General features: G+C 39.8%; 1 protein-coding gene across 3 annotated transcripts; it reads right to left on the reverse strand.

Moving 5' to 3' along the window:
* On the reverse strand, positions 1 to 22,318 carry LOC122780291 (CMP-N-acetylneuraminate-beta-1,4-galactoside alpha-2,3-sialyltransferase-like). Of its 3 annotated transcripts, XM_044043134.1 has the most exons (12): positions 22,195 to 22,318; positions 21,998 to 22,062; positions 20,415 to 20,569; positions 16,931 to 16,973; positions 16,460 to 16,552; positions 10,522 to 10,616; positions 9,539 to 9,602; positions 7,532 to 7,627; positions 7,125 to 7,311; positions 5,084 to 5,230; positions 3,578 to 3,724; positions 1 to 1,340 (listed from the first exon to the last, which is right to left on the reverse strand). In XM_044043134.1, the coding sequence occupies exons 3-12, from the start codon at positions 20,521 to 20,523 to the stop codon at positions 1,236 to 1,238; spliced, it is 1,086 nt and encodes a 361-aa protein (XP_043899069.1). In that variant the 5' UTR covers positions 20,524 to 20,569; positions 21,998 to 22,062; positions 22,195 to 22,318; the 3' UTR covers positions 1 to 1,235. The 3 variants fall into 3 exon arrangements, with proteins under 3 accessions (XP_043899069.1, XP_043899071.1, XP_043899070.1); XM_044043136.1 differs by lacking the exon at positions 21,998 to 22,062; XM_044043135.1 differs by lacking the exons at positions 21,998 to 22,062; positions 22,195 to 22,318 and adding an exon at positions 21,705 to 21,987.
* Positions 22,319 to 24,641: the final 2,323 nt, after the last annotated feature.

Here is a 24,641-nt window from a genome sequence, read left to right on the forward strand (position 1 = left end):
TATTGATATTTTGATGAATAAAAACTGAATTAGGGACATTTTTTACATGATTTGGACCCTGACCAGCGCCCCTCTGCGACCCTCATGCAGGGGATAAAGCAGTGCAAGATGAATTTCTAAATATTCCATTTCTCTTGAGAGACGACCCCCCTAAATCAGAACACACTGCGCCCTTTAAAGCCACAGCTTCAAAATCATGTAAAATGACCCACGGACTTGGAGAACTTTTATTTCGCACTCTGCACCTGAACTGAACCGATGAGACGTAATCGAGTAGAAAAACAAGTGTGCAACACAACGGTCGTTAGAACACTCAAAATGCCAAAATCAGAACCAGCAAGTTGTTGGAAATACTGAACTGAACTGAGCTCAGTTAAAAAGATTTAAGCCTCATATATATATATGTACATATATATATATGTATATATGTATAAATAAAACTAACTGTCATGCAAATGCTCTCGCCTCTTCATAGTGTCATCTTCTGTTCGGGTGTCATTGAGGAGTGAGACGTTTGCTGAGAGGAACACAGGAGCGTCAGGGAGAGAGAGACACACAGGGGGGAGATTTGGTCTGACGGGTGAAGATGAAACATCTACACGGACACGGCGACGGCGACAAATAATCACAAGACACGGCGACGTTCAGGAAACTGCTGTGGCGTGACGCGCGTTTCTGTCCATTCTCAAACATCTGCCTCCATCGTGACGCGTTGGCTGCAGCCACAGCGCGTCCACACTATCGCTGACGTTGCGTCGCTATAATACTGTCTCGATGGTCACCGTGTTCCTCTGATGATCCCGCTTCCCTCTGATCCAGCACAGGAAGATATGAATGAGCGTAGTTTAAGTTTAATGCAGATTACATTCAGCTGTGTGAGCAGAAGGACACTTGTCGAGGTAATTCTTGGCACAGGCTCCTCCTCCCTCTTCTCCTCCTCCTCCTCCTCCTCCTCTCTGCAGCCTGGTCCAGCTGCTGCTTTTTAGCTCCCAATCCACGGCACCAAAATCCATATTTATATTCACTAACCTGCAACTAGGACGAGCTAAATACTGAGATTCAAAGTCAAAGTGCAACACTGGGGTGGGGCAGTGTGTGTGTTTGTGTCTCTGTAGAAAACGTGACACCTTCTGCTCTCATGCTGGGAACATGTGGCCCTCCACGTGGGGGCCTTGAGGTCCCCCCCCCTCTTCGGGTGCCAGAGCAGGTGGAGATGTGAGCTGAGATCCAGGCGGTCAACACACCGCGCCACAGATCCCACCGGTCAAGTCCTGGACGACTCCGGCCTTCACCAGCTTCATCAGGAACTTCTTCTCTTTGGATATGTTGTGAGTCCATGACTGTGGAGAAGGACAGAGGACACGAGGACTCAAGTGAGAAAAGGAGGCAAAGGAGACATTAAACATTGTTGACTAATAAAAATGGAATTCTGGACATTTCTGACTAATAAAAACAGAATGATGGACATTTTTGACTGATGAAAACTGAATTCTGGACATTTATGACTAATAAAAACAGAATTATGGACATTTTTGACTAAGAAAAAAACAATTATGGACATTTTTAAAAGGTAAAAACTGCCTTCATAAAATTTTCCAACAAATAGTGTGCTGAAGAAATGAATGAATTTGTTTTGGCAGATTTTAAGACACAGAGAGGATGAACTATTTTTTTCTGATGTCTCGGCCTCTGGACCTTGAGCTGAAACACTTGTGACTGAGTGAGTGTTTCAAAAACTCTGGCTTAACAGTCATTTAGGATGACGCCTGACACTGTTAAGTGGTGAGAATGGCAACGCCGCATGTGCGAGGCGTCCCGTGGCCCGTTGGTGTTCCGACACTTGAGATTAGATACACATCATCATCCCACGCCACCACTCTAAAAACTACCTTCTAGATTCCTGAGAGGCGTTTTCTAACAAGAGAAAAGGTCACAGTAAACTGTTCCTGAGCAGCATAAACGTGGAAAATAACAGCCACGTTGCTGGTCAGAATGCAAACAAAGTGTGTGTGTGTGTGTGTGTGTGTGTGTGTGTGTGTGTGTGGAGGCTTCGTTTATTGAAGGGATAGTTCCGGGGGTCTCTTCTTATATCTTATGAAAAACATATTTGAATGTCAAAAACTGAATTATGGACATTTTTGACATGATTTGGACGTGCAGGAAAGAGAAGGTTAAATGGAGCTGGAAGGTCAGACCCTTCTTTAATACTTCAGGTTAGAAAAGATTAAGTGGGTGTAGATTTTATTAGGCAAGCCGTTTATTCAGTGGCTAAAAATCTATCCCTTTAAAGCCTCTTAAATCTGGACGAAGAAACACATTCTCTAACAACGGGCCATAATATTTTGAAGTTATAATGAAGAGTATAATGTTCTGTTTTCTACTGTTTTTAAAGACTGTGTGTCACAACAGTACATAATATCCCACGTATATGGGAGTTAAAAAGGAAGTGAAAGCGAAAAAGGAAATGTCCAGGGCTTTGGCAGGTCACCCTGCCTTCCACGCTTCCTCTACATGTACAATAACTCAGCCACACGAGGACGACAATATGGTCATAGAGACCGTTTTTCTCCGTGTGGATGATTAATTATCACGTCTGCAGCAGCTCAGAACAAGAGCTGGCTCCTCCATTAATATTCTCCTTTTTCTCTTTGAGGCTCATGTACATGTGGATTTATATAAACAGAACCAAACAAATGATAAAGTGTGAATGTGTGTACATATATATACACACACACACACACACACATACACTATATGGACAAAAGTATTACACACAGACCATAACATCTCAACAATGTTTATAAGAGAAAGGGTTGTTTTTTTCTTCTCTGGTCAAGACATTTTTGAGAAGGTAAGTGAGGCTTTTTAGGTTTGTTAACATTCAGCTTTGATGACCCAGAGCTACGACTTAATGTTTCAACTCTGCTGATAACCTGCATATTATATTAATAAAGTAGTAGTTTCACATATTATTAAGTAGTAGAAGTTTTAATAGACAAGCCTCAAAACAAGATAGCAGGCCTGTCACTGTAAATGACAGCAAAAAAAAACCCAAACTGAATTATGGACATTTTTGACTAATGGAAAATGAATTATGGACAATTATGAATTCACACACTGAGTGTAAAGAAGCAAGTTTTAACAGGCGTGCTACAAGCTGTGAGACCAGATTATTTCAATTGTAATGAATTGCCTGTGTCTGTGATGACATATCATGATTTTATACAACATAAACCATCTCTGTAAAATTCGGAAAATATTGTGTGGGCTTAGTGGTGTTTGAAAGAACGACACTCACTGAATCGGGGAAATCACAACAACTGTGTGCTGAGTCGCCGTAGCTCTGCTTGTTATGATGACTCATCATCCTCTGATTTTCAGAATGAGAATAAGCGCTACAGTTTTATCCGCTGTGTTCATGTCCATGTTTTGTATGGTTCATACTCATCTCAGTGTGTGTAACCAAACAACAGGTAAACATGAAGCCACCTGACCTGTAATCAAATAATCCACACTGCAAAACCTTCTACTTTGAGTAATTAATCCGAGTGACTGCTTTAACCCGTCTTTAACATACCTCTTTGATGGCTGACATCTTGGTCTTCTCATAGTAGTGCAAAGGGGCGTGGGGGGTGCTCAAGTTGTAGCCGAATCCAGCCACGGCTACTTCATCACAGTTGTGAAGGGCCATCGTTATGGCAACTGCCCCCAGGGTTGGGATATTCTGAAAAGCAGACATGCGAGTGGAAGTTTAAGAGTTTGTATGAAACAGGTGACCTGGCCATGACCTGAATCCCACAGCACTTACTGTGTGTGTGTGTGTGTAAAACACCGTACAGTACAGTATACACACACACTCTATACGGTTACTGTGTGGATGTGTTACAGATGTGACATGTGAGGCATGGTTATATTTATAACCGACTAATAGTGACGCTGTTTGTTTTCAGGCTGTGTACGTGCCCGGCTCCCTGCGGCATCTGCTGTGTGTTCACACAAGACTTCATAATGCAAACAGACACAGAGGAGAGGAGAGTCCAGCCCACCCATCCCCCCCCCCTGAGCTCCAGACCCTGACCATTAACTCAACGCTCGCCATTCCTGCTACTCCTCAGCTGGAGCGCGGATACCCGACCCGAGCCCGTCGGGAACTGTCGGGTCAGGCTGGGTTCTGACAAAAATCCAGAAATGTTTGTCAAAGCTCAGGTTGGAGTTTGTTCGCTTAACAACCTCTGCTGAAATCTAAGCCGTGATCCTTTATTTTCTGGTCAGTTGTCACAAAGGGACGTTAGAATTTCAGCGTCATGAGGCGACAACAGCAGTGCACTGCTGTACCTGCGCTAAAATCTATCATTTGTTGATAAACACGGCCCATTTTGTTTTTATTGTTGTTTATTGTTGTAATATTGCTTTTAGTTTACATTGTCTGTTTTATGTATTTATGCGATGTATTTATACAGCACTTTGGTCAACTTTGGTTGTTTTCAAATGTGCTATAGAAATAAATAGTGGATGGGACACTGACTGTAGAACATCTCTGCACCTTCATCTGAAAGCTTACTGGAATGCCAGGATGTAACCATGCTTATTATTGTAGGTTTTTAGTGGGAAATTTAATTTAAAAGACATTTTAAATTGCTTTATGTAAAATACACTGTAAACATGTAATAAAGAGACGAGTGATGTGTAAAAATAAGTTATAATAAGTAGAAACTGATAAGTGACTGACCAATTGTTTATTATTGATGACAGTCTATTGAAGTCATCCTCTGAGGAAGTGTTGTCCTTTTCCTCCAGAACAACTAAAAATAAACCACAATGGTTGGATTATATAAATAGTTATCAGTGGTTTGACAGGAGTTAATTAAGAAGAACTAATGTCATAGGGCTGGTAGTTGCTTTCTCCTGGATGCAACAATAACTTTCGTTATTTACTGTAACCCTAATTACAAGGTTTACCTTCCTGACGCTTCATCTTACTTCATCTGTTTTTGATTTGGGTGACACATGTGTCGGGGGTTGGGTCAGTATTCTCACGCACTCTCCATAGTAAACCTCCAGTTGACCACAAAGACACGCTCACCCCGTTGCCCATCTGTCCCTTGTTGTACGGCAAGCCGATCAGCTGGAAGGCGGCCTCCTGGATGAAGTAGGGGTTCAGGATGCGCATCTCGCTGGGCTCCCGAGGAACATGCTGGGCCACTGACTTCCAGAAGCCATCAGTGCTAATCTGAGAGAGATGGGGGGAATTAAAATGTGAGATGAGTACAACATATGCACATAATATATACCAAAAAATAAATGATCTTATACAGAAATACAGCAGTGAGGATCTGTACTACTGTTTATAATCAAAACAATATTGGCCAGACTGATAATATGAATTATGAAATCATAGCAGAATAGATGGTGGACTTTTCCACCACTTAGTCAGAAGTGAAGAAGCCTCTTGGACGAGTAAGTAGGTCCAGTTGTCTGCAGTTAAAGTAACACAAAGTGCATAACTGCATTGTTTGTTGCAACTGTCATAAAACATGAGCTGAACAATAGAAACCAAATTACCGTCTTGAAAATAAAAAAACTAAATGGTATCATGTCTGAAATCACAGTACAAAAAGTGATTGTGCCTAATATCACCTCTGCAAGTATTGCATCTTTCTGATGTCTCTCGTTCATTTCTGTAAACCACTGTTTATCAAATGACACACAGTGGCAAGAATTGTTGCCTCAAGCAAGAAGGTTGCCGGATGTGATCCTGGACTTCCTCACACAGCCCAAAGACATGCAGACTGGGATTAGGTTAATTACAGTAGATCCATGGTTGTTAGTTTCTGTTAGCCCCAATAATCCTCATGTGGAGGATGAAGCAGTCGGACATGAATGAATGAATATTTATCAATTGTGAGACACGTTAATGCTGAATAAGTACAAGTAAATATTTATGGTCATGTGACGGGGACAGGATGGGTTACAGAGTGGAAAATATTAGGTTTGAGCAGCAGGTGACGACAATAACCTGAGTCCAAAGCCATGTAAACAACTGACGAAAAAACAAGAGTAGTAAACAGAAAAAGAAGCCCCTGGATCAGCATACTAAGGGCCATTAGACTAATTAGCAGCTGCTTGCTCCTCCAGTCCTGATGGCTCTTTATGGACAGTTACTGGGATACCCGCCTCTGGGTTTGCTGAGGTATGTACGCAGGAAGACGCGGGGAGAAGCCAAACAGCCATGTTATGAGCTGTTAGCTCATAGCACTGTTACCCTGCAAGACTGATGGATGTGTTGGTAATCCTGTCTGACTAGGAGCATTTTGTTCTTCCATTGCAGCTGGAAATCTAACACCTCGCCTCTGTTTGGCAGCACAGAGAGAGACATAACGTGGACAACACATCGACACACTGCAGGAGGGATCACATGACAAGCGATTCTCAAATCCCTTTAACAACCATCAGGGAATATAGATATGTATAGGTTAATCTGATTTACCCGAGGGTTATTTGTGGATTGGGCATTAGCAGGTCATAAAAATGAATGTATTAGCTTAAGAGAATGCCTGATTGATGAGGACAATATTACTCAGTGTTTACACAATCCATCGATAGATCGTGAAGAAAATAACCAGTGTGGGTAATACAAACCACTGTCCTTGGTGCAAATAAATCATAAATTACTGTCATCCGCTTTTGCTGATTTAATGGCAGACAAAGGTGAAAAAGTGTTGCACTTGGTCTCTTTATCAGTTATTGGAATGTTTTGGGGAACTGACATAATTTACTAATTGTCCAATTATTCAGGCTTTCTTGGAGTTTGTTGGCGTTTGGTTGAAAAATGTGTAAATAAATAAGTAGAAATGCGACTATATATATATATATACACATACACATATACACATATATAAATATATATACACACACACACATATATATCTACACTCACTAAACGAGACACTTCTGCCCCCTCTCACGGCTTACCACAGCAACCATATTCTTTGTTGAAAGAACACAAAAGTGTGTGCATTGTCAAAGAGATTTTGGTAGAAATTGTCACTAAAAGTATAGACATCACAGCTATAATACTTTTTTATTTTAATTGGTGACAGAGTGGTCAGCCACGTCTTTCTTACCAGCCTCTTGTTGAAGACCATGTGTTGCAGCCACTTAAAGTCCTGAGCTTTGAAGGCAGAGAGGACAAACAGAGACTCAGACTCGTAGTGCTCCGTCTTCTGGATGGCTCCCTCTGGATACGTGATCCTCAGCGTGGTCTTAGAGCCTACGTCTTTCTCAAAGCCTTTCACCGGAGCCTGGTTTAACCTGCAGCACAGTCAATCACGCAGCTGAATGACAAAATAATCGTTAACATGTACTAAGTACGTGACAGCAGTCATTTGTTACAATAGTAAAAAAGAACTGGCAACAGTCGATGTGCTCTGAGACACCAGGGAAGTGAGGATACTGTAAAGTCTGTGCATTCACTGTGGTTATGTGTTTTGGGCCTTGGGGGCCACTGTAGTGCTTCTGTGTCTTTACAAACCTGACCACCACATCAAACTGGTCAATCTTGGACCCCAGAGACTTGCTGGTGAGGATTCCTCCGTTCCCCACGATAACGCATGTCTTACAGCTCATACTGTAAGAGAGAAAGACAATAACCTGGGTTTATGTCTTCTAATATTTAGTTAGTAAAAAAACAACAACACATCTTTCACTTGATGAAAGATAGGAATAGGGGTTAGGAAAGTAGAGTTGTTCCGATTCCGATACCAGTATCGGAAATGCCTCTGATACTGCTGAAAATGTGGGCATCGGTATCGGCGAGTACTGGAGTCCATGCACTGATCCGATACCACGTAAATTATTAGTGCTCCGTTAGCTCTCACACGGTTCTTCTTCGCCACTCTTGAAACAGTTGCACTGTTTTAGAGGTGTGAAGAAGAACTTATCACCCGACACCTGTAGACAAGGAGCTAACGTTAGCTCATCATGTTGGCGGTTTGGCAGTATTTACCAATTAGCTCCGTTAGTGTTGTTAGCTGCACTAGCTCTGTTAGTGCGCCTACAGTCAAACTGGAGCGGCCCGTTTATTAAACGAAAAGAGTTTTTAAAGTTTAGCATTACTTCAGAGACTCATCTTAACTGAATTTTAATTTTATCTGGAGTCATGTAAAAATGATGTCACGCGTGTCCTGGCACCATTATAACATGTCCTGTCAGTCGTCATGGAAACATGAAGCTCTGCCAGTGCTGCGTTGTTTGACCGGAGTCGAAACAAACGTACAAGCTGAAAAACGAAATAACATATCACTGGTAAAAATAAATGGTGTCCATTTGCTGTATTCGTTCATGTTTTACAGAGGGTTTAACCTGAGCCAAACCTTACCACCAATGATAATCATATCACAGTCATGCAGGCGTAGTATGATATATATTTTTTTATAACACACTGGTATCAGTATCGGTACTCTGTATCGGCCGATACCCACAGCACAAGTATCGGAATCGGTATCGGGAGGGAAAAAAATCGGAACATCTCTATAGGAAAGCCAAATCATTTACATTTCCTTCTCGTCACATGTTTGAAAAGGAGTAGGAGTATTAGTTTAGGTTAGTAGTAGTAGGATTTTTTTCCCCAAAAGTACAGAATCATTTTGCATCGTAAATATGATTTTATTGTAATCTTCATATTGTCCACACTTTTATTTTGAAGTTCTGTAAAATATCGTCACAGAGTAATTTAAAGCTCTTCTCGTCCATCCGTACTGAACAGTTGCTCTTTCTCAAAAACGTTTTCAAAGACTTTTCCACTTGACGCTCAGTGGCCTCCAGGTCACATACTGTGTCATTTATTCATTCTTCACGCCGGTCATTAGGGTTTTATTGTCAAAAACTACAAAGTTTATGAATGCATTAGTCCATTATGAGCTTCTTTATACTGTTTTATACGATCATCCCTCAGCACAACGTGTCCTGTGTTTACTCTTCACTGCTTCGTTCTGGGAGGAAAGTGTTAGCTGGCCGATGAAAGGGGAGGTCAGCACACTGTGTCCTGTCTGAGGACATTACCAGCAGCTCCATATAAAGACAAAACCTTCCAGTCAAAGAAGAATTGAACAGCATCTGAGATCCAGACATTAATGCCCGAGTAGTGATGAGAGCTTCCTGCAGCTACGGAGAGCAGAGTTGAGCCGTGACAGTTGTCGATAAATGTGTGCGTCCTCGTGAGCAGGAACACGGACGCCATTTTAGTGACGTTGCCTCAATTTTGTGCAGTGAAGTGTTAAAATATTGAATACATTTGCAATTGTGACATCACAAAATCCGGTGAAGGGCTCCTGTAAGTTTAAAGAAGGCTATACAGACGTTCATTTTTTCTTCATTAAGTCTCTATCCAAAAAATCTGGAGATGAGACCCAACAATCAGCTACTTTTCTAAAAATCCTGCTGATTGCAGCTTCATAACATGCTTGTTCTTATATTAAAGTTACATAACAAATGGACAAAATACTGTAAAATCTTGACTGGACATCTGGCACGGACTCACCTGTCGAGCTCTTCTCCAAGGCCATAGTTCTTCATCTCTGAAAGGAGAACATCTATGATCCTCTCTGCAGATTATGAGACAGGAGGAGGAGAACAAGTAAGATGAAAGCAAATTCTTCCCTCATATCCAGAGCAACTAGAGCAACAGTGATAAAAGAGGTCAGGCTGGGAGCCAACAGCTGGGTGTCCTGACACCTCATCACGTTACAGTGTGATACAACCATTAAAGACAGGGCGCCGAACACAATGGTGGTGTTTTACAGACACTTCACTGTGGAGAGGAAACAAGAACAACATATAGGGGCCTAATGACAAAGTTCCTGTCATCGATTTACAATAAATGCCTTGTTGTCTGATTTTGAAACATTAGGTGGTAGTAGTGAAATGTCCGCAGCAGGCTTACAACATGCTGTTAATCCATTCAGCCGCCTCTGAGACTTAACTGTTCCAAATTAAATAAAAAGTAGAGATGAATGTAGCTCGGTGCTGTAGACAGGGCAGTGAGCCAGTTCAGGATGGAAAGCAAACACGCAGTGTAAAGTGGGGGTGGGTCAAAATATCTATTTGCTGATATATCAGCGTCCTTCCTCGTGCAGTATGATACACAAGGGCAAATATTAATATTTTAATTAATACATCTAAAGTAAACAGTTCTACCTCATGTCTCCTCTCCTTGGAAATTACCTGGCTGAAGAAGAGGGCATTTACAGCGGGATAATGGTGGAGAAAGCTACGTTAAGGAATGCTCAATCCACCTTCAATACACACACTTCTCTACGTTGTGAATAAATGGAGAAATCCTGCACTTTCAACTTTTCACAGACGTTTTGTTTAATTCAGTTACACAGATATCGTGATGTATCGCAATATGACTGTCTTGCGATATATCGCTCATCACAGAATTGTTAGTATCGTGGACCACGTATCATAAGTTTCACCCGTTTTACCTTTAACTGCAAAATTAAGTGCACTGTGTACTCATACCTTGTGATTTGACTCCGAAAGGGGGAGGGAAATTGTCAATCCTGGAGAACCGTTTGTAATTTGGATCCAGGAACATTGGCACCAGTTTGGTGAATCTGTTGATACACAAGAAAACACGTTATAACAAGAGTGAAGCATTTGTCTTAAGACCCGTACAGTACAGCACAGCCCTGATGATGTTAACATTGAAGATGCACTGATTAATGTCAGAATCCTTAAGAGGATTTAGAGCATTGGGTTTCAAGATAATCCACGGATGGTCTGACTTTACCTTCAAGACAAAATCCAGAGACAAGTGTGAGAAAAAGGACAAATCTCATTGAGTGAAGGTGGCATGGAGCACCCTAACCTGACTGCACCAAGACTTATCCTTATCGTCTATGGATTAAACCAACACCGTTCCAATGACATGCTCCTTTGGCCACCAGAGTTTGCTAACCCTCATACTGACATACAGCAGCAGTGAACATTGTTGAAGTTTCTAAACAGGACTAAACACGCTGCCTTTTCAACCTCATGTTTGCTAATGTATTGAGAAAAGGCAAAGGTCATGGACATTCCTTTTACATTAGACAGAAAGTGAATATTAAAGGTTTTGCTCTGCTGGATGTCTGTATGTTCACGCCCCTTCTCATGTACTGTATGTCCAAGTGGGAGATTCCATTTGGTGGAACACCATTATAACATGGCCTTTTAGTGTCTTTTAGTGCGAGTCCAAGAAGAGCTCCTACACAGTTCACAATTTTGCTCTCCTTGGAATGACTATTATGTAATTTTCTGGTGTGTGTAAAAATTACATTTGCATATTTGCTGCAACCCTTTAATATTAAAATAACAGGAGATGAACATGAGATGGGGGAAGACAATTCATATCGCTATCGGAGAGGTACTGGGATACTCGATTTTATTGTAAGCTACTTGGTTGTTCAAGACAGTAAATTGACACTCAATATACACTGTAAAATAATATTAATGATTTAACAATTCATCTGCTAAAATAAGTAGTCAGGTTCAATCGGGATGAAACTGTCCTAGTTCTGTGCCTTTAACTCCCTACCTTCTGATACTATGGTTAATGACACTGTCATGATACTCTGGTACTATGTCCCTTTTCTTAACATGTTTAATATCAGTCATTGTGGTGAGTTTGTACGTAACGCTAAAGCCGCCTTATTTGGTTTAAGTTAAAGGTAATGAAGAACCGAGGTCACAAAGTAACCCATTTGTACCGAGTTGTGGATCAACAACTTCTGTGGACTTTGGTACGAGGAGTGAGTGGTTTACAAAGTGACACAAACTTCAGTTGCAGGAAAGGCTGTCTTACAGCAAAATTAAGTGACAAAAATTTAGGTTAGCCATTTTGTATGAGGCTAAAATCAGTTTACCACTGTCCCAGTGGTGCAACAGGCAACCAGGGGCTGTCATAAACGTCAAATCATTATCATCAGGTAATAACACCACAAGAGCCACAGTGCGTGTATAAGGAAGCTGTGATCAACAGTGCATATAAATCAAAAATTACAGTTATGTGAACTCAGTTTGTTGCTGCACAGCATTAAACGTGTTCTGCTCCATTTAAAAACTCACATCTGCCTCCACTTTGCAGGAACACGCTTTAATGAATGCAGACACAGCTGAGCTTCTTGCTCTTTGGTAAACCTGGACTTCTGTACCATACTTATATACTGTATGTATGTATGTACACATTTTGATTATTTTAACCTGTGCAATAACTCTAGTATTTGTATGAGAACGTTAAATGTGTGGTTTTGGAAAATGTGTTTGTATCACACAATGACATGCTTATCCAATATTAATATTACAAGTAAAATAAGATTATTGAAAAAGTAAATTGCACAGGGACTTAAAATTGGGTATTCATGATATTGGTGAATTTGCAACAGGTTTAAAAACTTTCCTGAAATGCTGAAGGGAAAATAAGAATGTGCTCTCTCTCTCACCGTAATGGAAATTGCAATATAATTGCATCAACTCTTTGTCAAAATCAGTTAACAGTTGGAAAGTTCTGAAAATCAAACTAAAATGATAGTTGATGTGTGTCAAATTCTAAAAAAGAAAAAGAATGGTAAATATTGTTATAAGTAGAATTAGTATAAGCTTTGTCAACACAGGGCTTTTTTTTACCATGGTCAAATTTTAATCAGTTCATCCATGAGTCAGAGTGAATATTTAAGCCAGATGTGATGACATTTCCTCGAGAACTTTCAATACCTCACATTACTGTTAAAGAGTCATAGAGTACAGAATCTGCTCCAAGTGACAAGCGCTGGCAAATACTTGGTGCAAGATAAATTGGACTTGACTTAAAATGTACAAACGCTAATGTGCATGAACCCAAATGGGAATTTTCAGTGGAAGAACCGGAACACCGTAAAGAAAAATGTTTCTTTAACCACATCAACTCCTGCAGCTTTGTTTTCCATGTGTAATATCCCATCAAGAACTTAAAGTGAGCACTGATTTAGCAAAACAAAAAACTGCTGCTAATCAGTGAGAGCAGGTGGCTCTGCAAAATAACAAAAAATGTTTCCTGAAACAGTTACGAAATGAACTACTAATGCGGTTTCAAGCCTTTTGTGTTCAATACTGTTTAAGTTTGAAGGTGTTTTGATGAACCTGCTGTGAGAGAAGGTCAAGTTCCCATGAAAACAGTTTTACTACAGCCTGCACTTTGAGTGACTGATATGATAAAATAGAGACACTTTAAAGTTTTTCCCACTTTGTTTCCAGGCTGCATGCTAAACCAGAAACTGTCTCCTGCCATCAAGGTAAAAGGGGACGCCTGTGTAGATTCTCATTCATCCAGGTCATCATTATCAAAAACATAGCCAAGTCGGTAGCAACTGGACTTCCAAGTTTCTCATGAAAATTAGCCTTTGGCTCCAATCTTGTATATTTACATGTTTAATGTTCAGTGATATATGCCGTCCCTGCTTTAAATAAATAAATGTTTCACCTCAGCCTCTTGGATGAGACGAAGAACTGAAGAAGCCTCTTGGATAAGAGATGAGACGTCTTTGAGAGAAACTTCAAGTCCACTTGTTGCTGAATCAACAGCTTTGTTTCCACCAAGTGAAACAGGTTGGTTTGGTTCAGTATGTTATGTATTTTGTTGTGTTTCCATTAGGAATAGTACAGAAATAACCAGGCTCAACTGTTCCATTCTATTTCTTGGGCTACCAGAGGAAATGGAACAGTACGGACAGACATCTGACTGGGTGCGAGAAAAACGTCACTCCCTTGCAAGCGGTGGAAATATTCCATGGAAGACAAGGCAAACGTCTGCAGACTCTCATACAAAGCTTGACGTTTCAGCCAGAAAGCGAGCAGAAAGAAAAAGAGCTGCTGGATATCCTCCATTGTGTCGCGTTTAATGTCGTCGTTCGCCAAACCTTGCCGTCACAGCCCACACAACGCCTACCAAGTAAAAGGTACTGTTCTGTCGGAACACAAGCCTGACTCCATTCCAAACATTACCGTACCAAATCGTAGCATAATGAAAACAGCATTTTTTGGTGCTACAAACGGGGGGGCATTTCGTCCTCTAATGGAGCAGACGCAGATACACTACAACCATAGCTTGAATTGACTCTGCATGAACGCGCACACACATGGGTCAATTACAAATAAGCACATGAATATATTTAAATTGTTTGACAATTATTATTATTGTTAATAATTAAATATCATGGTCAGAAGACGACAGATTCATGAGGACATGGACAGCAAACTAAATGGGTCGAGGACGCCCTGGGCATTTTTCTTTTTGTTTTTCTCTCGAGGAGAATTCACTTGTGTTATTTTAACAGGTTACACTCTGGACCCCTTGGGTGCAGTGTCATTAACATGCTGTGTGGGTCGGAGGGTTGCGTGTCTCTCCTGCTCAGAGACTAAGTGAGTAAGTGAACCGGCCTGAGGTCTTCTCACGCACTGGGACAAAAACAGAGCAGAAGAGGACAAAAAATAGAATGTGCGCAACACATGGGCCCATTCAGACCCTTGCTTCTTCACATCGGTTTTATAGATGGGGCTGAAAATATAAGCAGGTGTAGGGCTTTCACAGTGGTGCTCTTCAATAATACAGAGGCCAAAATGTTGTCTTTTCTGATCGGACCACTCTCCACTCAGGAGGCTGACAATAATATAGCACTGCCTGCCAATTTTTTTGGAATATAGTAGTGAATTGGGTTGTACTTAAGAGTCCTTTGCCATTAGATAACAGACAGTGAGTGCTGGTCACTGAAACATCTGTAAGGACACTCAAGCTGAGCACACATGAAAAATTAACCAAGCCAGGGATTCCCAAAAACGGGGTTTGGACCCACAGATGTGTCACGGGACATTTTTTTTGAACAAATGTGACCTTTTTATGTTTTAAATGAATGCATACAATGAAGTCTCTTGGAAGTTATGGGTTTACTAATTAAAAAATAATACATGATTTATAGTGTGATTTGGGGCATGATAGCTTTAAAAAATTGAGTCCCCATATATAAAGTTACAATATCAATGTTTTAAAGCAAAAGGTCCCTCCATCCATCCAGACAAGTGTTTAGCTCCCACACAACCATTCAAACATACTAATTTCATGTGCTGGTGTAAACAGGAAGCAGTTTCTACTTGCATTCGGTCGCTCGGTTGTAAAGAATCACGTGAATAAAATGAATGAAACTAGAACCTAATTGGATATCTGTTGTTGGATATCAGGAACATAGTTCATCAGAAGGTAGTATGGACTCATTTCGACCAACTTAAATTACATTCTTCTGATCACAAAGATACGAACAAGCACACTTTAAATGGGCCCATTTTGAATGTAACATTTTCATCTTGTTGGTTAATTATCGATAAATAAAACACATGTTTTGCATAGTCTTATTTCCATCATAAGAGTACAAATATAAAGTCACATGAACAAAAGAAATTCATCCAGTGCCTTCTGTGAGTGCATGAATGTTTTACCGACTGCACTCATTGCTTCATGTCAGGGATTTAGAGGGAAAACCAAGGTATCGTATATAATAAAAGTAAAGTTATACTTGATCTTTGAGTTGTCACGATACCAAAATGAGTAACCACGATACTATACCAGACAAAGTATCACGGTTCCGGGTAGTATCGCGATACTGCAGCCTTTTTTGATTATTATTATTTTTATGAACTGCAATGTATTTGTACAAGTTATAAATACTTATTACTTATAAATTTGTTTGGTGCATGATAAACATATAACATATACATACATATATATATATACATACATATATATACATACATATATATATATATATACATATATATATATATATAAATATATATATATATATATATATACATATACATATATATATATATACATATACATATATACATATATACATATATATATATATATATATATACATATATATATACATATATATGTATATATATATATACATATATATGTATATACATATATACATATATATATATATATATATATATATATATATATACATATATATATATATATATATATATATATATATATATATATATATATATATACACACATATATATATATATACACATACATATATATATATATACATACATATATATATATATATATATATATATATATATATATATATATATATATATATATACATACATATATATATATATACATACATATATATATATATACACATACATATATATATATATATATATATATATATATATATATATATATATATATATATATATATATATATATATATATACATACATATATATATATAAAATCATTCAGTTTGGGATTTGGCACCGCGGGGTACCGTGGGTATAGTGCAACTCTACTTGGTCTTCTGTTAAAGAACAAACTCACTTTAAAAACACACAACTATACAGTATGGTTTGTCCTCTTACTTTGGGTGAATGGCAGCCATCTTAGCAGCGGCATATCCGGGCTTACAGGCTCCCTCACTGAGATTGTTGTACTTGATGATCAGCTCCAAAGGCCTGTAGACAGGGCAGAAAATAAAAATATCAAGACAAATTGCATTTCAGTTGCATAATTCGCATGTGAAATGTTTATTTTAATAGGAAAACATTTTAAGTTGAGTTTACGGACTCTGGATTTGGTCTACTTGGCCTTTACTTCCCTTGGGTAGTAGATTCTTGTGCATTTCTGGAATTGAGTTGTTTAATTTTGCAGTTTTCTCCCCTCCCTCATCTATATTTTTTTAACTTCCTGTATTTGTTTCCCCCTGTGTCTCACGTTCCATTTTCTTTGTTATAATGTCAAAGATTTACATAATTAGGACCTCATACCTGCTGAGTGGAAGACTCATTTGGAAACAGTTTTTCAGAATAAAATGTAAAAACGAGCATACTCACAGTTTACAGTCCAGCTTTAGAAGGAATCCTTGTTTGTCATACACTAGAGGAAAACAAGAATTATAAGAGGACAGTAGATTAAGTGCTTTAGGTAATTTCATCCACCATGTACAGTATGTCATTTAATTTGGAAGAACATACAATTTCTGTAATGGAGCACATGTCAACGTAAGTTTTTGGCCTTTATTTAGTGTGGTGAATAACTTATCATTTATAAAGTGGCAACTAACTCTTATTTCCATCATTGATTAATCTGTCCATTCATTTCTGGATTGGGCCAACGTCTGCAAATGTCATGTTTTGTCCACAAAACCGAAATTTCAGTTTTTTTTGTTGTATGAGTCACAGAAGAGAAACGAGATAATGTTCACGTTTAAGAAGCTGTATTATAGAATAATTTATATATAATAATTATAAACACACAACGATCGATCCATTTTGTAATCGATCAATCGTTGCAGCATTGGAACACACTGGAAATCCCTCATTTTCCATTGGTTTCCAGCCCTTAGGATGCAAATACAAGTTTATTATTTTTTACCAGTCTGACTGTACAGACCTGTCAGCAACAGGTAGACGGGAAGAGAGAAAAGCTAAGTGCAGCTGTATCATGAAGTAAGATTTGACCCATTGGGGGAAAAGGAAATGATGTGTTAATCAGTGTTAATACGGTAGTGGTGACTACAAAGAAAACATATGGCTCCTGTGAAATGGGAAACATAGTTTGTGTTGTGAGCGGTTCAGTGGAATTTAATGAGTCCTGAAGATTTGCATTCACACAATGTTCCTCCTCCATCTGATAAAATAACACTTTAATGATAATAAATGATACAAAAACTTGCTTAAGTTCAGTACTGAGCAACACTAATGGTCCGTCTCCCCGATCTATATTTAATATGTGCACTGCAGTGCAATTATACACAGTATTTTTATATGGAAAAGTCATCAAAAAACTAAAAATAAAAGTTTTAATGATGAAGTTTCTTTTTGCAGATTTAAAAAAAAAAAAAAGGCAAATATCGTCCCAATTAATCAGTCTATCTCTCTGAAGATGCATTTACACATACATCAGATTATCCAGAATGGATGTCATACCGGGTCCAAACAAATTATCACAAACCCACCAAGCTCGGTGCACATTAATTGACACAGCGGGACGACAGGATCGGTAACAGAAAGTTAGAAATCTGTGGTTTAGGTGAACGCTTCCTTCCTGAGGTACAGCTGGGTAAAAGTCTGGTAAGGTGTGGTACAGATGATTAAGGTTTAATTATAAATGTCCTGAATGAGGAATGCTCCTAACGGCTAATTTACCTGTCAAGTGAACACGAGTTGACTAGACCACAATTGCCAAGATGGAATTTAACAACAAGTTATCACAGCTAATGCCGTTCCATCCTCCTACAGTTTCATGTAGCGTGTTGTTCATTTCTCCTGAACTCACACAGGTGACCACATCTGTGCCTTCAACTAATTTAACCGGCGCTAAGAGCATGTCAGAATTCAGTTTGAAGACCATCCAAAGCTGAACGCGTGCAGGCACGTTCTTTAAGCCGAGCCAATGCGATCTCGGGAGAATTGTGCATGATGTTGCGCTGACGAGCGGGAGCCAGATTCTGGACTTGTGCTGGAAAGGCCGACTGAAGACGACGTGGCAAAGCAGCTGCGCTTGTTTCTGGGCCATGTGGGAACTGCAGATTTAAGTACGGCAGGGTCCAACCCCAGCAAAGTCCAACTCAGCATTTCAGCTTCCAGCTCACATACTTTTATTTGACATTTAAAGGTAGATGTTATTTGGCTGTTTGAGATCTTCATCACTTAAGAGTTTGGTTAGCGTTTGTTTGGTACCAGCATCTTATGCCGCGTTTCCATTATACAGTTCTAGCACAACTCTCCCCTCCCCTTTTTTTTTTTTTGCTTTTTCATCAGTGATGAAAATGTGTTGTCAAGAGACTGCCAGCCACCAATCGGTCAGGAAGAGTCATGTGCGTAGTCCAACACGACTCAAACCCGCCATTTTAAAACCCGCAGGTGTGTTGCAGTGAGCATACAAGGCTGCTGCTGTCCGCAAGAATACACCATGGTCCGTCCACAGGCCGAGCAGCACGTGCACCATTGCCTCCATTGTTTGGGTATCAGGCTGCACGAAACTGCCATGACTTAATTTTACACAAACCCAGCCGAGTCAATTAGAGCAGAGCAGTGCTCGAGCTGTATGGAAAAAGCACCATTTCATTAGCCAAAGACAACTTCTGTGTGCCTTATGTTCCTTGATACCAAGTGAACACTATTCTCTTGATTGTTTTGGACCACATCAAGTACAATGGTCTCCTCATCACATACAAAGCCCTAAATAACCTCAACCCCTTTTATCTGACTGACCTTCTCCCACCCGCCGCCTCCGATCTCCTGACCCCCATCACCAGAATCAAGCTCCGATTTATTTAATTGGTTTTACAAGCTTTGCACAAACCTTCTTCCCCTCAACTTGCTTGCAAATGCTGAGGTAAAAAAGTAATTCAATTATCTAGAAGTATTTATGAAAGTATAAACAGCCAGTACAGAAAAAAAGGTTGTGTGGACTAAGAAAAATGCAGTGGAATCAATTGACATCAAGGTGGAATTCTAAATTAATTCAAACTACTCATTTGTAACAGTGCGTGTCAAGCCAGCACCAAAGAATCATTTGAATAGTTCTGAATTACATACTTTAAGAATTTAACCACTTCATAACAGCAATGAGTGTAACGTGATGATGAATGCTCACTGCTTTTGGGGGGATGGTGTAAGAGGTGGGTGAATGAAAACCACAAATGAATCGGTCTGTCTCCAAGTTAAGACTTTGGCTCCCTCATCTGGTGAAAAACTAACACTAACTAACTAACACACTAATAGTTGGTGTCTGAAGTTAATGCGTGGCTTAAAATTAAGAAGCTACTACACTGTTTAAAAGTAAAAGTATGAGGGAATGACAAAGCTGGGGCTTGAGGGGGCAGATTTTGAAAATAAATTAAACACAAGTGAATCCTTTGATGCAGTGAAAAGGAAATCTTTTAACCACAACAGAGCCCTCACAGTGCAGATATAAGGACGGAAAGACTAGTAATGACAATACATAAATAAAGGGGGTCAATGACAGTCCACTGCAAGTGAGCAGAGCACCTGCAGTGGACAAAGGTGAGGACAAAGAGTACTGTTAAAGTTCAATTAAAAATACTAATCATTAATAGGGCTGCAACAATTAATTGATTATCAAAATAGCTAAGTATTTATTTAGTAATCGATTAATTGGTTTAACCATCTGATTTTTCAGCTGGGTTTCTTTGCTCCATATTTTAACTGAATCATTTTGGCTTGTGGACAAAATGAGACATTATTTTGAGCTTTGGGAAACACTGTTCAATGTGTCAAAAAACAACTCATCAAGAACATAATCGACAGATTAATTGCCAACTGTTGAGCCCACGTCCCAGAGAATACTCACGTGATTTGTGGCTCCAGCCTTGTGAGCTGATCCTCTCTGACGAGTAGTAGAGAAATCCCAGGACCAGTGTGGTGCACAGGACGAGGATGAGGTTGCGACTGGGTTTCATTTTCCTCTCGCACAGCTAGCACACATGGCACATCCCACACTGGGGCCTGTTTAAACGGGACAAACTGGTTAGCTTTGCACTCAAACACGACAATGTTTTGTTTAATGCAATCACATGCAGAGGCTGAATATCTGAGACAAGAGAGCAGAGGTATCAAATTCATCTGGTGCTCTCATCCATAGCGGAGTCTTTATTTGCACTAGTTCACTCTGGGAGATGTCTTAACGCTTGTTTTTTCAGCAGCCCTGACTCAGAATTAAGGTTTAGGCACAATTATTGAACTGACGTGAAATTTACTAAAGCTTAATAATGCAGAAAGTGGGAGAAATGGGGACCTAATAAGGGCTAAAATGCATATGCCCAAAACTCTGTGTCAGTTTAATATTCTTTCTTAACAGTTGGTTTGCACTGTCAACTTGTTTATTTATCAGCTTAGGTTCAGTTGTGGTTTGAAACCCACCTGTGACACACAGATGCATGCATTCACCTCATGTTATGTTATTTCATTCATTTCTTTGCCCTGGATAACAAAGAAATCATTAGAAGTGAATAATGTTGCAGCTGTCTTGTTTTGACATTTGAGAACACCTTCATTTCCAGGTTTAACAAACACTGATTAGCATTAAAGGTTTTCTGATATTTTATGGACCAAACGATTAATCGAGAAAAGAATCGACCAATTACTTGATTATGAAAATAATCGTTAGTTTCAGCTCTATTGGACACCCCTAGTATAGTGGAAAAGCGGCAACAGATAAACTAGGAACCCCACAAAGCTAGATATGGTCCTGTATGCCGTTATATAGAGCTGAAACTAACGATTACTTGATTAATTAACAATATAGTTGACTATTAATTTAGTAATTGATTTGAAGCTTTTTTCAGGATTAAAAGCAAGATTTAAGATTGTTTTATCTTCTTCAATGTGAGTATTTTCTTCATTTCTTTGCTCCATACAACAAAGCAATTATTAAAAATCAATCATTTTGGTTTGTGGACAAAAACAAGACATTTGAGAACATTATTATTTCCAGGCTTGACAAACACTGATCAATACTTTTCAACGTTTTCTGACATTTTACAGACCAAACGATTACTCAATTAATCGTGAAGATAATCGACGACTAATCGATTATGAAAATACTCGTTAGTGGGAACGTCATGTTTGACATAGCACTCACTCTAAAGTCGCACTGCAATACTGTAGAACGTTAACGCAGCTAGCTCATCATCCATGTTGAGCTATAGCGTATTAGCCCGCAGTGACGTTGTAGTTACGTGAATAAAACCCTACACAACAACTGCTCGGGCTCCTGCTGCTCCTCGACGTGACAAACACGCCATCCTTCTTCCTCTAACCACACTGACACGACACCCATTTAAGGCGAAATTAGCTGTAATAGGTGGGGGGCTAATGAGCGGGACTAGCCGGCTATGCTAGCAGAGGAACCCGTTCTCTTCACCGGACGTGTACCGTTAGTTTTCCAGTTGACCTCAAATCCTGCGTCGGTAGTTCCTGCCGCCGCGCTGCTGCTGCCGCTGCCCACCGAGATTCCGACGAATGCATTGAGCAACATTAGCGTGACATGACAACATCACAGTAATTATCAGTGTATCTGCATTGTGAGATTATTATGTACGCACGGATGGGGAGCGAGCGGTATTTCTCACCCCCTCCTTTCCTTTACGTCCACGCTCCTTCAGACAGACAGGCTCACGGGGTCCACGGCACCGCTATGTATGGAGCGCACGTCGAGCCACAATTCACGGAATGACTTTTTACAATGCCTTTGTTGAATGTTTCAACAAAGGCATTGTCATTCACTGCCTGGCCGAAAGAAAATCGCCACATCAAAAAATCACACTGTCATACACTCCCTGGCCAAAAAAGAAGTCGCTACCTGGATTTAACTAAGCAAATAGGTAAGGGGTTGCTGCTGTTGGTCAGGTCTATGTTCAGCAACATTATGTGAGGTCAGCTGATTACATTGAATATAATGAATGACCAGATTATTCCATCAATGCATTTTTTTCTTCCCCGATGACATGGGCATATTCCAAGATGACAATGCCAGGATTCATCAGGCTCAAATTGTGAAAGAGTGGTTCAGGGAGCATGAGACATCATTGTCACACATGGATTGGCCACCACAGAGTCCAGACCTTAACCCCATTGAGAATCTTTGGGATGTGCTGGAGAAGGCTTTGCTCAGTGGCCCGACTCTCCCATCATCAATACGAGGTGACTTGGTGAAAAATGAATGCAACACTAGACGGAAATAAATCTTGTGACATTACAGTAGCTTATGGAAACAATGCCACAGCGAATGAGTGCCGGAATCAAAGCTAAAGGCGGTCCAACGATGTGACCCTTTTTTAGGTGGCAACTTTTTTTTTGGCCAGGCAGTGTAACTGGCATTAAAAACATCATCTCTTGAAAGCCTCCACCAAGCAGTACTGTCCAGAACTCGAATGTCTTTATGAACATTTATTACACACAGTTAGTTAGTTAGTAGTTAGACAGCAGTTAGGTTGTAAAACGTTATACAGGTTCTGATGATTAGTAGTTAGACAAAGAAACATAGGCTACTTACAACGCACTTATAGTAAGTCGCTTTGGATAAAAGCATCTGCCATCTGCCAAATGACATAATATTAATACATAACGTAATATTAACATATAACAAATAACAAAAGAGCTTTGATGATGCACTTTGATGACAACAATGCTTTGATACCAACTGAGCTTTGATTAGAACCGCGCAGGCTCCAAACACACAGACTGGAGGTTATCGCAAACATAATGTCTGTCACATATAACAATAGATAGAGTGATAGTTTTGCCTGCTGGAAACTTCTACAAGTATGTACACCTTTATGTCTAGGATTCTGGACAAGCACTTTAAGTGTGGCACATAGATCCGGTTCCACTCCCGCCATGCACAACCTATAGACACCTTCATCTGAAAAGTGCATGTCGGTCACGTTTAGTGTATCTGTCCAGTCCAATCTGTCATGCCTTGAGTAAACTTTTTGTAACGACCATCTGTCAATCATTGACGACCGAAAGTATCTCGGCTCAGTAGCCTGAACAATGTCTGCCATGCTTTTACATGGGTCAGTGCAAATGTACACCATTCATCGTCTACCCGTGGACTGGCATTTTGCCTCGTTTTTAACAGGGGTCAAATCTACCAGTGAATTTCTCACCTAATGTCAAGTCAGCGACAAGAAAGAAGTCTGAACTTTACACTTTGTTTGAAACCAAACAACCGTCGCATAGCACTGCACAGCACAGAAGAGATGGCTCATCTGAAGGACAAAGGACGTATGTATTCTGGCCAGGGATGACGGATGGTTTGGAGAACTGAAATAACCCACCCACTGTATGTTAAATCTGGAGAAATCATTCAGAGGTGGTGGTCTAAGACACCAACCATCATCCACCTACAATGCTGTCCTGAGCTTTCTTCCTTAAAGACCCTCGTCACACCCCAGAATCAGGTGAAACCAACAACCTGGAAACTGGGTGAGGGGGGTGACCAACATGCAGCATTTCACATCATACCATAAGGCCAAGACCTAGAGAGCAAGAATAACACAATGTGAAAACAGCTGATGTCAGTGGACCATGGATTTAACTACCTCTGATTTAATACCTGCTTTTTCAGAGTGTAGTGTAGTACACAGTGAGGCTGAAGAAATCCAATATTGTAAAGAAATTGCCACCTTGGCCAGGTCACATTTGATTTTTGTTCATCTCAAGGAACTGAGGAACATTGACACACAAGATGTTTCCCAATCATCAGCAGGTGAGGGACCTGACACACTTGTTTCCACCATATACATTATCCCTAAAGAGGTTTACAGAGAAAACAATGTAACATTGTTCATAGAATTATAAAAAATAAAAAAAATAAATGCATAGTGAAGCAAGCGCATCAAAGCAGAGTGAAGAGAAAACACACATTCAAATAAAGGTTCCCCCCAATGATTTCTATATAGCCATTTTTGACAAAATTATTCTTTACTCTTATCTATTGAGATTTTCATATTCCAACTCTGTTGATTTTGTAAATATGAGTAACTGTTTGACAATGAGCGGCTTTGGACAATGC

The sequence above is a fragment of the Solea senegalensis genome, linkage group LG14 (assembly GCF_019176455.1).
Source record: "Solea senegalensis isolate Sse05_10M linkage group LG14, IFAPA_SoseM_1, whole genome shotgun sequence".
NCBI lineage: Eukaryota > Metazoa > Chordata > Actinopteri > Pleuronectiformes > Soleidae > Solea > Solea senegalensis.

Bases quoted from the DNA above. Each gene is read 5' to 3' on its own strand.
- LOC122780291 (XM_044043136.1), bottom strand. From the start codon at position 20,523: ATGAAACCCAGTCGCAACCTCATCCTCGTCCTGTGCACCACACTGGTC. The intron at 16,974-20,414 runs GTGAGTATTCTC...GTTTTCCTCTAG, and splicing joins AGGCTGGAGCCACAAATCAC to TGTATGACAAACAAGGATTC. The intron at 7,628-9,538 runs GTGAGTCCGTGC...TCTCTCTTACAG, and splicing joins CTTGGAGAAGAGCTCGACAG to TATGAGCTGTAAGACATGCG.